This window comes from Lichenostomus cassidix, chromosome 1 (assembly GCF_008360975.1).
Source record: "Lichenostomus cassidix isolate B80296 chromosome 1, HeHo_3.0, whole genome shotgun sequence".
Lineage (NCBI taxonomy): Eukaryota > Metazoa > Chordata > Aves > Passeriformes > Meliphagidae > Lichenostomus > Lichenostomus cassidix.
Genome location: NC_139479.1, coordinates 19,495,148 through 19,509,455, shown reverse-complemented (window position 1 = coordinate 19,509,455; position 14,308 = coordinate 19,495,148). Strand labels below are relative to the sequence as shown.

The 14,308-nt window shown below is 39.6% G+C and overlaps 1 protein-coding gene across 2 annotated transcripts in view; it reads left to right on the top strand.

Annotated features, from left to right (window-relative positions):
* Positions 1–14,308, top strand: part of SHROOM2 (shroom family member 2) — a 118,992-nt gene that overhangs the window by 42,721 nt on the left and 61,963 nt on the right. For both annotated transcript variants that reach the window (XM_085052385.1, XM_085052380.1), the window contains exon 2: positions 5,073–5,224. In XM_085052385.1, the coding sequence (XP_084908511.1) occupies positions 5,073–5,224 (152 nt within the window). The remainder of the gene's footprint in view (positions 1–5,072; positions 5,225–14,308) is intronic.

Genomic DNA, 14,308 nt, shown 5'->3' with positions numbered 1-14,308 from the left:
GCATTTGTGGAATGTATAGCTGGAGTTAGGTCAGTTCTGTTACTTTTCTGTTTATTCCTCAGAGTTTCACAAGTGCCAGGCTTGAACTGCAGAGTTTTTTCTCCTTTGTTTAACTCTTTGCAAATCAAAATAACTGATATTTTATTTGTTCTGAAGATCTTCTACAAAGATTGTTAGGTTTGTGGAAAAACTGTATTAGATGCTCATAATACAAACAACCACGTAAACATTTCTTGGCTGCACAAGAAATGAATTATGATAAAATAGTTTATCACAGCTGATAGTAGAATGCTGATAAGTGGTGCTGTTTTTTCCTGTGTTTGTCTGTGGGTCTGGGTTTCCATCCCGTCTCCCACCCTGTCCAAAGAGAGCGCAGACAAGAAACTGTTGGCTTTGTAAACAAAACTGGATCTCTCATATGACACAGTGTTTCCCCAACCTGTCTCCTGCTTGTTTATACAGGTGCCTATAGAGGAATGTGGGTATTTTAAGTAAAGCATCAGACCTGATAAACACAGGAGTGAAGGGGTCACATGCTAGAATTGGTGCTCCCCATCAACTCTGCAGCAATTCAAAGCTGGGAAGATAGGACATTATTTTCCCCTTTCTGTTTATTACCAACAGGGGGGAAAAAAGCCTTGTAAGTATTCTTTGAATGTATTTGTGTGTCTAGCTGTTAGACATTTTCTCCATGGCTCAGCTCTTCCCATGTTTCAAGGCTCTGTCTTCTTTTTACAGAAAGAATTTCACATACTAGATCTACATGTATGTTGTTTTTTCAATTTTTTAAACAATCTTCATATCTACATTTGGAATCACTGTTTCTTCCTGTTTTGTGGATGTGATATAAGCAAAAATAAATCTGGGAAGATGTGCCAATTAATGTAGCTACTGTTACGATGGCAAAGTTTGCACTCACAATCCTCCCAAAGTTTGCCTTTGCTCTTGGTTGTAGGAGGGTCATCAGGGACAGCAGGGTGAGAGATGGAGACTGTGTAAGCAGATGCTTTTGGTCAACAAACATCCTTTTCATCTCCTTTTGAAAACACTTTTTTTGGTAGCATACCAACATCACTGCTAAGGATAGGAAGTCAACATGTTTACACTTGTTAATTTAGCATAGTAAGGAGGGTATGATTTTTTAGTACATAACAAAAGCATGGTTTGAGGGCATTTCTAGAACCCTTGCTCATTCAAGATAAGCTATGTATCTGGATATGTTTGTTGAAGGCTTATGTCTGTTATTTATATGAAAATAAGGTGTTGATTGTTTTTCTTCTATGTGTCTTTTGTTTCCTGCTATTGCTATAAAAATGTTAAGATGTTTGTGCTTATGGGAGTTCAGTTCCCACTGAGTTACATCCAGTTGTATCTGCCATCTGACAGTGGCTGAGGTAGATCTCTTCCTCCTGACTGTTCTTGAAAGACTTCATCTTAAAACCTCCCTCTGCATTTTCAAGGCTTTATTTTCAGCTATTGGCCTAGTTTTTCTGGACACCTGAAATTCTAAAAGAAATTGATGCTAGGTAGATAGTAACAAAGGCTTCAGTCTTAAAAGTTGGGCTTAAATCCTGAACACAACATAGCTGACTCTGAAGATAGTGAGTGAAATATATTCATGGCTGAGGTGTGACAAATAATGACATTTTTGAGTGTATTTGCTAGTTCTAAAATGTTTATGTATTTTGGTTGGTATTTACCCTTCTAGTTAAGGCCTGATGAGATGGAAAGTTACACAGTGGATGACTAAATAAAGACAATATATGTTAAAACTAGTAAACAGAAGAAGAGAAAACATGAAGTAGAAGCTGGAATAACGTTGTCCAGTTTTGCACAAAGAAGGCAGGTTAATATAGCAGTATGTTTGAAGAGGCCTTCTCCTCATGGATATTTTTGGCTGTGTTTCTTTATATGTGTGCAAAGCCTTCTGCTTTTAGTTGTTATGACTAAACAAAGGACTTCTAGTATGACAGAAGAAATTGTATTTTTCCTGTCTAACTTTCCCCTTTCCTCTTAAAAGTGTACTGTGAGGTGGAATCATACCTGTACAGCCATTTGGGGTTCTGAGTATGAAAGGTTTATGTTTAAATTTATTCAGCTTGAAAAGACTTCTACTGTGAATGGATGTGTGGTTTTTATTCTCCTTACCTGCAGGTGATCTGGAGACAAGATCTTAAAGCCACATGAAATTTTCATGAGGATGGCTTCAGCTTTGTGTTTAGGTTTTGATTTTTTAAATACTTTTTGAGGTTATTTGATTAATGTTGTTTTGGACAGCCAGAGTCTCCTTGGAAAGCTTGCTTTGTGTGGAATGTGTAGTTTCCCTACTGAAATTAAAACTCAGAGGGGGTAACTGAATACTCCCTGCTGTCAGTACATTGCCAGCCTGAAGAAAAAACAAACATGCTTACTGAGAACAATGAACATTCCTTCAAACCCTAGGAGACAGATTTTTGCTCCCCCCCCGCCCCCTTTTTTAATACAGACAAAAAAAGTTCCTGTTGAGGTGTTTTGGGGCCCAGGGGCATCTCAGCCTTGTCATTATGTTTGGGTACCTTGCTTGGGGCATAAGGGCTGCAAATGGTTGACATCTACATTTGGAATTTAAAGTGTGTCCTCCAAGATACTTTCCCTCTCTGCTCCCTGTCATGTGCGTCCTGTCCCATCCCCCCACTGCCACCCCCGCCACTTGACCTTCCCCCTACAGTTCTAGTGATTTAAATCTGACTTTCCTTAATGTTTTTTTGTGCCACTTTTCCATCCTACTCGGGCTTCAGTTACAAGTCCCGGGCTGCCTGTTCTCTTGTTCTGCTCAGCCTGATTTCAGTGTCCCTTATACAGCAGACACTGTATACTTGACATCTCTGAACTGAAATCTTTACTTAGATATAAGCAATTTCCACTGCTACTCCCTTGTTTCCAACCTTACTGAAGATTTGCAGTGATAATTTGGTGTTCTGGTAAATTCTTCATGCTCAGAGGAAATGTGAACAGGTCAGAGGACAGATCATAACTTGAAAACTAGATTTATGGGGATGTAGAAACTTGTTCTGTCTTTAATTATCTGGGGTTTTTTTAAGATAAGAAGTTCTGGAAATAAAGTTTCTTGATTAGTATTAATAATGAGTGTTTTAGAATGGGATATAAGACTAAGTATTTTTCATGGTATTCTTTTTGGCTTAGGTTTACAGGCCTGAAGATTTTTAAGAACATCTATCATAGACTTACATAAAGAGAGCTTTTATGTGCCTGCAATGAGATCGAGTGCTCTATGAGATCATCCTAAAGTACTTTCATCAAGAGATATTGCTTTTTTTATTAGGTTATTTAATTTATATTTTTGTTGCTGGACTCTTTCTAAAACCTGTACTGTGAGCTTCAGAATTCATGAAGTTACTTTCCTCTGGTTTTATCTCATTGTTGATTGACTTTGGTGCCTGAGAAGATGGCAGTTCTCTATGAAGCTTTCTGCAGTTGGGGTGATTACAAGGAATTACTCTTTGTAAATTTGCTGGCATTTAATAATGTGGGACTCAGAGATACTGTAGTCAATATAAAATATAATGAAGACATAAATGAAAGTCTTAGCTTTGAAGACTAAGTTTCAAATGTACAGGAAGATGTGGGATATGGATTATGAGCAAGTGAGGCAGGAATAAAATTAAATGCATAGATCATGAAGCCGAGCAACTCAGAAACCAGAAGCTGTGTTGACAGCAAAGGAGATAGGAAGAAACTAGAAAGCTAAGGGATTGAATCACAAAGTGCTCAATACTTACAGCTATACTTAGAATCATAGAATTGTTTCGTTTGGAAAATAGCTTTAGGATCATAGAATCCAGGTATTAACCTAGCACTGCCCAGAGCACCACTAAACCATTTCCCTAAGTGTCCCATCTTTTAAAGGGATGGTCCCCGAACATCCAACGAAGGATAAAGATTTTCCTTAGCCCTCTTTTGCTTGCTAATGTATTTATGAAAATATTTGTAATTGTCTTTTACAGCAGTAGCCAGATTAAATTCTAGCTGGGCTTTGGGCCTTCTAATTTTCTTCTTACATAACTGCATAATATGCTTGTAATCATTGTTTGAAATCAGTTCAAGCTGTTGGTACTTGTTAATCTGTCTGATCAAGCTTTTGAGATTTGTTTTAAATTTTGGAAATGGGTACCTTATAACATGGGGTTTTTCAACCTAGTTGGGATGGGAATTGCAAAAGCCTGACTCTTTTGTTTTATCTTGTGTTTTTGCCACATGTTATGAACAATTGTATAAAAATTTAATGCATTCAAGAGATGCCTGTGGCAGCAAAATAATCTTCCAGTGAATTTCCCTTAGTATCACTGTGTTTTTAAGCCAGAGCTGTTGATCAGCTATATATCAGGTAAATTCTGAGGTATTTTCCTAAATGTGCCTTTGTTTTCTAGACCAGCCTGTTAAGCAATGTTTTGCATGCCAGATTTTTGAAGTTGGCTGTGTGTTAATGATACTGACAAAATGGTTAATATTATTGGCTACCTTCTCTAGAGAACCATATTTTAAGATGCCTGCCCAAAGCTCTATTTGCAAGTATGATTACACGTTCAGTATTGAACAGAGGTCAAGATCACAGATGCTTTTCACAGAATCACAGAATGGGACATGTTGGAAGGGACCACAGTGGATCACTTGGTCTAACCTCCCTGCTCAAGCAGGGTCATCCCAGAGTACAGATTTGCATCCAGACAGTTCTTGAATATCTCTAGTGAAGGGAGACTCCACAACCTCTCTGGGCAATCTGTTCCAGTGCATGCACAGCAAAGAAGTTCTTTCTTATGTTCCTAAATTTCCCTCAAGCTTTCTAGCTTTCTCAGGAGGTTCCCACTCTTTTATTTCTTTCCTATTCTAATAGTCTCTGTATAGTTACTATTTCTTTGTAGTGATTTTAATGTACCTTCTTAATTATGTTAAGCACTTAATTATTGTATTAATTTTTGTTAAAGCCAGTATTGAAAGCTCATTAGCTTATTTTAAAAGTGGCACTATGCAACCTATATAATTCTACCATTTGTTGCATCCTTTTTTCTTTGCAGATAGAAGATGGGAGCAAAGCTGCAGCTGTGGACAAGTTACTGGCTGGGGATGAAATTGTTGGCATCAACGATGTGGGCCTATCTGGCTTCCGACAAGAAGCAATCTGTCTGGTGAAAGGGTCACACAAGACGCTGAAGCTCGTAGTAAAAAGGTAAGCTTGTGTCGTTAGCTGGAAAACCAAATGTGTTTCAGCCTATAAGCTACTGGGCAGCTAAACTTGCCAAGATTTGGCAAGTTAGTGACTTTTATGCAGTGTTACCAATGTGCGTATTATGTGGTGTTAACCTCCTCCTTAAACATAGACCCTTTGTGGAAGAAGATGCGGAGAGAGGCAGCCTATTGATCAGAGCAAAACCCAAGGCAATATATTCTGTGAATGCTGTTGTGATGTGAGGAGTCAGGACGCTGTCTCTTTCTGTCCTTCTGAAGTGCAGTGCCCAGAGCAGGCTGTCAGCCCTGCTTCCCTGCCCTTGGTGTGTGCACATGGGCAATGCTCTTTAGTGCATATGCCATGCAGGCCACTTGTGCTGTGAGGAACAGGTTACATGGGAAGCTTTTGGAAAAGCATTTTACCATTCTGAAACTATTTGAGGTCTCAAGCATTTCACAAGTGGTTTGTGTAAAAACTACTTTCAGTTAGTGAAGGGGAAAAGTGAAGCAGTTTATCAAAACAGAACTTATTTTTTGTATGAAAACCTTTCAGTTTGTCATTTTGACTTACGGCTTTTAAGTTCACACTATTTTTACTAACTTGAGTTAAAAATAATTTTCATAAAGTATTTTTGACAGAAGTGAACCGATATTAAAATAGTACTGATGTTAAATCTTGTAATTTCTAAAAAAAATTCCAATCAAGAAATCTGAACAACATGATCTTTCTTGGTAATTTCCCACTCTGGTGAATCAGAACTTTCTAATTAACTACTCTTATCAAATTATACTAGCCAGTCTTTCATGTGAGAATTTTGGATATCTGTTAGAATCAAAAAATAATTTAGATGGAAGACAGAAAATGCCAAGAATTTGAGCTTGACAGATATGATGATCCAGTCCATAAATATAGTGACTGAGGCTGTCTAAAATGAGTACATTCTTTTGTGAAATAGCACTGATAGGTAAGAGAGCTACAAAAGCGTGCTTTTCACCTTTGCTTTTAGAAGGTATTTTTGATAGAAGGAATTACAGGAACCTGTAGCTCTTTCACAGCTGATTGTTTATATCCTCAACAATAGCTACTTCTGGAAGCTCTCACCGAATTTTTGTAGCACTGAAGCTAATAAACGCAAAATAAAATACATTCACAACTACCATAAATCATGTTGATATTCAGCAGTTCCAACTTGGGCTGGCTATTCCAGTAAAAGTACTTGTTAGTAGAGGTTACATCAGCTGTTCCTGTCAGAGAAAGGGAGAGCTTCAGGGTTGAGAAGTTTTATAGACACTGAAGAATCTGCCAAGACAGCAAGTCTTAATTAGCAGGAAGAGCTTCAGTCCAAGTAGAAAGATTCCCTCTTTCTTGGTGCTTTTCAATTTTATGACCATAATTTGCTCGGAAACTGTGAATTCTGATCTGTTATTGGAAATGGCAGAGGGTTTGGTGCAGAAATACCGTCATGAGAGACACAGCTGTGTCATTCTTGTTACTCACTTTTACCTCATAGCTCTCTACAACTATCTGAAAGGAGGTTGCAGTGAGGTGGGAGCCATTCTCTTCTATTGTGACACCAGCAAGAGGACAAGAGGAAATGGCCTTAAGATGGGAGATTCAGATTAGATACTTGAAAAAAAATGTTCACTGTTAGGATGGTCAGGCATTGGTGGAGTCACCATCCCTGTAGGTGTTGGAGGCGCCTGTATCTGGTGCTGGATGTTGCGGTTTAGGGGTTACCATGGCAGTGCTGGTTGGACAGTTTCACTGGATCATTTAAAGATTTCTGCCAGCCTTGATGATTCTGTGATTCACTTCATGCATGAGATTTTGGAGAACTTTCCTACAGCTAATCAAGTGCTGATTTGCTGCTGAGGGTTTGTGGCCATTCTTTGCAGGCAGCAAAGCCCTGTTGCTATGCATGCCCTTGAGCACTTTGGTGCAAAACTGATGGATTTTCATCAGTCCTTTATCATCTCCCCCTTTTTTCCTTCCCTAGCATATGTGCAATGGGCAAAAGCAAGCTAGCTCTTCTGGCCAAGAGGCTGAAACAGTGGCGGTTGTTAGAGAAAACATTTTTGTTTTAAATTCATTAAGAACTTCCATAGCTCTCAAAAGAGGCAATAGCCCTTTGGGTCATTGACAAGCCTGCATAATATTAGATAAAATTTCATAAAACTTACTGAATGAAACTAGCTGGGCCTTTTGTCTGTGGTTTTTCAACTTTGCTCTTTCTCTTGGAAACTTGCCCTGGGACATCAGTCCTTTGACGGCCAGAAACCTTTTAACTTCCAGTCTCATTTTATTCTTGGCCAGCTTGTTCTCATGCAGTGCTGTTGCTGTGCTGAAATAGCTTTTCTTTTCCTGTTGGAAGTTCAAATGATGCAGGTTTTTGTAAAAGCCTTGTTGCATGCTTTCTTTCAGAAGTTATGGTTTGAACAACAGTATTAGTTTTGTTTTGTTTGCCCTAAATCTTGGGCTGAATTTTTATGAGTACTTTAAACAGCCGTGTCTTTAAGCAAACCAGTTGTTTAGTCTTTGTGTGAGCACTCCTGCAGGTCTGGATTGAATTGGATCAGGGAACTGATCTGACTACAAAATTACTTGAATGAGTAGGGTTTCAGCTGGGTAGGACCACCACTTTTCAGAGGTAGTCTGCACTTTTTAATCAATTACAGCAATCTTGAAATGGCTGTTTTAGCATTTTTAGACTATTTCAATCTTCAGATCCACACTTACTGTTCCCTGGGGAGACTGGGGATAGTTCCACAGTTCCCTTTCATTGAGGTACATATAAAATGAAATACTGATCTGCAAGTCATCTTAGCATCTTTTTGTCTGCTCGCCCTGTGTCCTCTGTCTAGCGCTGTGGTGTCTCTCTGTAGCATTGGTTTAACATTTTATTCTCTGTGGGCATCAATGTGATAATCTGAAGCACAAAATAAGACAAAAGCTTTGAATTTCAACTCAATCCTGAAGCTTAAGAGAATCTTTGTTTTAATCGTGTTGTTCTTGTTATCTGTGAGAGTTAGTGTGGGTAGCCAAGATCTAGATTTTATGTAGAAAACATTTTTCCCTGGGGTTGTTTGTAGTGTCTGTTTGTAGACTGATCCAGAAGCAAAAAGCAAACTTTAAAAAATCTATTATGAAAAGATTACTTATTAATAAAATTCTTCTGGAAAGTAGAGAACTTCCTTGCAAATTATGTCAGTATAATTAATTGAGAAAAATCAGATTTTGTCACTGTAGAGAAGTATGTCCATGTGAAATTTCTTCTCAAAGCAGTAGTGCCACAGCCTGATCCTGCATTGATCTGTTTCTGTATGTAGGAAACAGTAGGACATGCTGTTCTCTGTTTAGAAGTCTAATGTAGCTACAGTGAAGACCAAGGGAAAATGTTTTAGTGAGACTGATGTGTTTCATTCATAACAATTCTTTTGTGTCTGTGACAAAGATTTCTTAAGGGGCTTGTGTTGTTCTGCAGTGTTAGCTGGCATCCACAAAATTGCATTTACCTGCTGTTTTTAAAGAATCTGATGCTTGACTCACACAGGGAAAATAACACTATTTTCTGAACAAAAGTGGCTGCAGCACCAAATATTCAACATAAATGTGTTGGCTGTCAGCATGCATATTTTGCTGTATTTTCTGGAAACATTGCATAGTTGTGGTCTAAACCAAATCAGGTCTGTGCAACAGGCTCAACAACAAACATGATGTTTAAGAAGCTTACATATACTGATGGTTGAACAAGCACAGTGTACTTTTGGTCTTGGATTAAAAGAGGACTCAGGAGGCTTCATGTTGTTTTCTCAAGTGGATTTGTAGAAACAATACGTCTTAGTTGCATGCTAGGTCTTCAGCGTTGTACTGAGTAATTTCTTGAGTAGGTTCCTCTCCTAGAAAAACAGAAAGCAAACCATGCTTAGTACATTTCTTACAGGAATTTCTTTAGTTTGGAAACAGCGTGCATATCTATATACAAATGAAATTGCTCTGAGTGTTGATACTGAGTGTTGATGTTAAGGTAATGGCCATATTCTGTGTAATTTAATTATTTTGCATATACTTCTAACTGAAATTCCTTTCTACTTATTACATACCATCTTCATTCCTTTTCACAGGCTAGACATAAGCATGAGTTACAAATCCATAGTAAGAATAATTTTTCACTATGCATTCATGAGACACATTAAACTGTTAAAAATTGGCACATAGGTGAGGCTTTCATGTGTGATTTATTACAGGCAAGGTGAGATTTTAACCTCTCAAGTCACCCTAAGAAGTTATATAGGTTGTCCTCTTGCCTGCTTGAATCGTCTGTTAGTAGCAGTCGAAATGGATGGGCAAGGCAAGGGAGCAGCCTCTTTTCCACAGAGTCTGCTAGTGATGAGAAGCTGGACTTTGCCAACTCTGCAGGTACTGCCAGTGCCTGAGAACCGCCTTTAAAGCTCTGGAGCTTGGCTACATTGTATACACATGAGGGCCTGTTGGGTTTTTTTCTTTTCTGTAGCGTTTTGGTTTTGGCCTTCATGTGCTGAAGTGCAAGCTCTTTTTGCAATGCTGAGGAAGTCCCTTGTTAAAGGAGAGGGAAAGGGAGTGGGAGCAAACACACTTGTAATCAGAAGTGTAGTGTGAATACTGACATTACTGTGCAAAATGCTAACAAGGGAAGTGACTTTCGTGATACTTGTGCTATAAACACCTAGACATGGAAAGTTAGGGTTATCTTTATTTGCATGGCACTTCATGAAGACAGCCAACTCTTAATTAAAGCACCGAAGAAGGAACTTCTAATGAATGTCTTGAGGGCTCCAAGATTGTACAGTACTGTTTCAGACACCTGAGACCTGAACAAAAATGTGTGAATAAAAACCTTGGCTTTACAATGTTCAGATGGGAGATCACTGAAATTTGTCATATTCTGAGCAGAAAGCTGCTGAACACCACCAGTGCCCTTTCTGTAGTGGGTTTTGTGTAATTTAGCAAGGCGATCTAGTCTGACCTATTTTATGACGTGGGGAGTAGCTAGCTATGTACTTCATGGCTCCTTGTGGCTGCAGAAATATTCTCTGAAACTTGGCAATATCAATTTGTGAGATGACTTCGAAAATTGAGGGATTTTTTTTTTCTGTACAATTACAAAATAGAGATGGAGGACTGTGAATTCTGTCTCTTATGAGTGTTTGGCCTTGATACTTCTAGTTTCATAGACATCAAAATGGTGTAGGAAACAAACTGCAAATTTACATGTAGTTTTCTACTTTTAAACATTTTGTATACTATTTTGTCCATGATTATAGTTAAGCATTGCTCAATAAACCAAATGCACTTGTGGAGAAGCAGTGTTGAGTACAAGTGAAATCTATTTTGTCATTCAATTAAATTTCTTTGCTTCTGGAACCAGGGTTTGTTATGGCAAAACAAATAGCAAAGGTTTTTCTTTTGTTGCTCAGTAGCCATAATCTGTCCTTTTTGAAGATTGACCTTGGCCTTAACTAAGAACAGATTTTTTAAATTTTTTTTTTTTTTAATTCCTGTATTTTTAACCAGACTTTGGAAATGTATAGGAAACTGTTGTAGGGCTTTCCAGGGCTGCATCTGCATACTTGTACCATTGCTGTAAGAAGTGGGCAGGTGGGATAGCTCCTTGCTACCCATGTTGCTTGGAACTGATGGCTGTGGAACAGGATGTGCTGGTGCAGATGTTTAAGAGTGAGTATTTGCAGCAGATGCACACAGCTTTCAAAGTCAAGGCATGTACATTTCTGTGTGACTGCAGTTGGTGGAAGGGCTGAGCTCTTTTAAACTCCCACTTTGCAAAGTCACTTGAGAAGTGGGTTAGTGCATTGATGTGGGCCCCCTCTTTTGCTCTAAGCAGGATGGCCAGGTGTAAATGTGTGCCAGGTATGGACACACACACTGCTCCCAGCCAGCTCTGGTGATGGAGAGAGGAGCAAGCTGTGTGTTTCAGGATATGTGACAGGGCATGACAAGGCTAGGGCACTCTATTTGTCCTTTGCTGCTGCCAGTGAGCTGCCATGGCTCACAGTGGGGTGGCAGGAACCAGATAAGCACAAACATGGCACACCATGCGAACTGCACAGGACAGCTCAGGAGAACCTTAGGTTGGATGTCCCGTGCTTTAAGGAGTGCCTAGTGATCTCAGCAGGATCTTTCTGTGAAGGAGTGTTTAATGGAGCATCTGCCAAATGAACCACTCTGTACACACATGCTCAGTGGGGGCACACAGAGTAGGCCAGCCCACCTGGGGGTCCTCTCCTGCTCTGGCTTGCCTTCCACCTTTGCCATGGGCAAACCCAAGGCTGGCTGGGCCTCCGCTGTGCTCCTTATCCTTCGGTTGTGTGTTCCTTCACTACTGATGGAAGGAATGGACATGACAAAAGGAGGAGCACACACTTCCATCTTATATTTTCATCAAATTATACCTTGGAAAAGCCCTGATGAGGACCATTTTTCCTGGTTGCATCACAGTCACTTGACCCAACACAACAGTGTGAATCCATACTCCCTTTGCTGTAATCCTAGCAATACCACCCAGGTGTTTGGATGCTTCCCATGCCAGCTGCCTTTTTGGTGGGATGTACATCTAAAAAGCACTATTTTTCTTAATTTTCAGCCCTCCTCACCTGTTTCTTAGTTTTGTTAACATGATTTGATTCATGCTATTAGTGACACGCTGATGGATGCCTGAGCTGAGTGTAAGCTTTAGTTATTCCAGTTGGTGGTGTATTGTCCCTGGTTTCAAAGAGCAAATTATTGTCTTGTGATTTTGGATGTTTATCTTGTAAAGCTGTCAGGCTTCTCTCAAATACATATGTCATGACTGACATGTTTTAATTTTGTGGCAACCTTCATAATTTATTTCTTTGCAAATCTAAAAAAATCTACCATGTAAAGCTTGAATAACAGAAAGCCAAAATTACAACAGATGTCACAATATTTTACGAAGTCAGCTCTGCTAGGGCAGTGTTAGGGCTACTAGGAAGACCATAGACACTTCCTTGTATGTAAAAGGAGTACTTTATAATTTGAATATGCTTATTCAGAAGGTTAGTTGTGTCAGTGCAGTTTTTTTAAGTAATTGGGCAACGTGGCTTTTTTTGTGGAATGGCATAGCCATCAAATGGTAACAACCTGTGAGTCATGACTGGGTTTTGGTTGCGTTTTTTTCCCTTCAATCATGCATGCACTTGTCAAAATGGTTAATTTTGAGCATGAGTAGCCTCATCCAATTTAGTAAGAGCACTCACATGACTAAAGATAAAAAAGTATACAAGTGCTTGCAGGATCTAACCATAGGTTTTTACAATGTGGTACATTGGAGTTATTGTGAAAACTGCTTTCCACTTGTGAATTTCAGTGTAGGTGTTGGAAAATGTAATATATAGCCCCTTGGGTGAGAGAGAGGAAAACAAGTGAGCCTTCTAAAATTTAGGGGTCTGAAGACTTACTCATTTCACATAATACTTTTCCATGCCATTTCTTTATGTGTTTGATAATACTGTGGATATCTGTAGACTTGACTTAAACAAAATTATAATTCCATTCATTAAAGACCAAGTAAATAATCTTTTTATGTCAGAGATGATTTTTGCATGTTGAAGGCATGCTTCTGTGTATGTTTTATATGTTTTGACATAATTGTTTGGGGTTGCTTTTAAGCACTTCAGATGTTGGGTTTTTTAAATACTAGTCGAGGATGTTGACATGCATGTGCAATTTCAGGAGAGAAGGAATAATACCCATATTTTAGTGTGTTGCAGTTTTCTCTTTGTGGAACTTTTATTTTAGGTTACATGTTTCATGTCCTGAAGATTAAATGATTGACAAGTTTAAGAACTTGGCAGTACTTAGACATTTCAGCATCAAGTATCTACCATATTGAGTGTAGAGATTTTATGCTCTACTTGCTCAAGTAACTACAGTAACACCTTCCAATTTGAAAAGATTATAAAGAAGTTCTAAAATAATTTCTAAATCCAACCGTTGGCTTCAGAACTATAACCACTTCAAAGAAGGGCAGGAATGCAAGTGTGTTGCAGATTTAGTTACTGAATAACTGAAGAAATTTGCATCTTATCTTTTGCACAAGAAACCCATGGTATTTTATGGTCATTGCTACTGAATCTGCATAATACTGGATCACCTGGCAAAACAAAGTCTGGCACAGAGTCACAGCTACCACACTGCTGAGTTATACAGCCTTTCTGCTTTTAGTCCAGCTTCATGCTGAGTGCAGAGGAAGGATAGAATGACAAAAGCCAAAGTTTGGGGAAATTTCTGCTGGGTTGCAATTGAAATCCGAGTCAGGTCTCTGATCTGGCTGATGGAGCAGCCTTGCCAGCAGGTGGGCAGCTGAACCTGGGGTGATATGGGGAAGAAAGCACTCTGGGGGATGGTAACTGGCCTGGCATAGGTCATGTCAGAGCAAAGTAGCTTTCTCAGATAAAACCTGAACCATCTCAGCTCGTGGCATAGTTCTTTGTGGAGGCTCGGTAATTTGCATCATGTGGCTATAGTGTTTTAACCAAGAATGAGACAAAGTAGGGCTGGGCTGTCTCCTGAAATGCCCTGGGACAAGAGGAATTCCCTTTCCCCACTCCCATTTTTGGGTCACCTTGGACGCGGTTAGGTAAATTACAGCTGAAATGGGTGTGGGAAAACACCACACCTGTGTAGAAGGACCAGTATTTGGAATGTGGTTTCTGAGGAAGCTCAACTCATTTGGGATGGCTGTCGAAGGGTAAGCTCATTGTGGTGAGTGGCTGGGAGGCAAAACACACCCGTTGTTTCTGGCCACAAACAGCACCAGGGTTTCTGTGGCTGAGTGCCCCAAGGATGTGGCAGGTTCCTTCTTGCTGAAGGCAGCGTGTTGGGCTGGCTCAGGCAGCTGTGTGCTGCTCTGGCGTTCACTCTGCCCATCCTGGGCAAAGGTGGTGGGGGAAATGTGTCTGAAGGCTGCTCTGCTTCCTGCTCCTTTGCCTCAGCCGTGGTCAGACAGCCTAAAATCCCCTGCATAGTTTGACTACTGCTGTTAGCATTAGCCCTGTCAGAGGCTCTGTT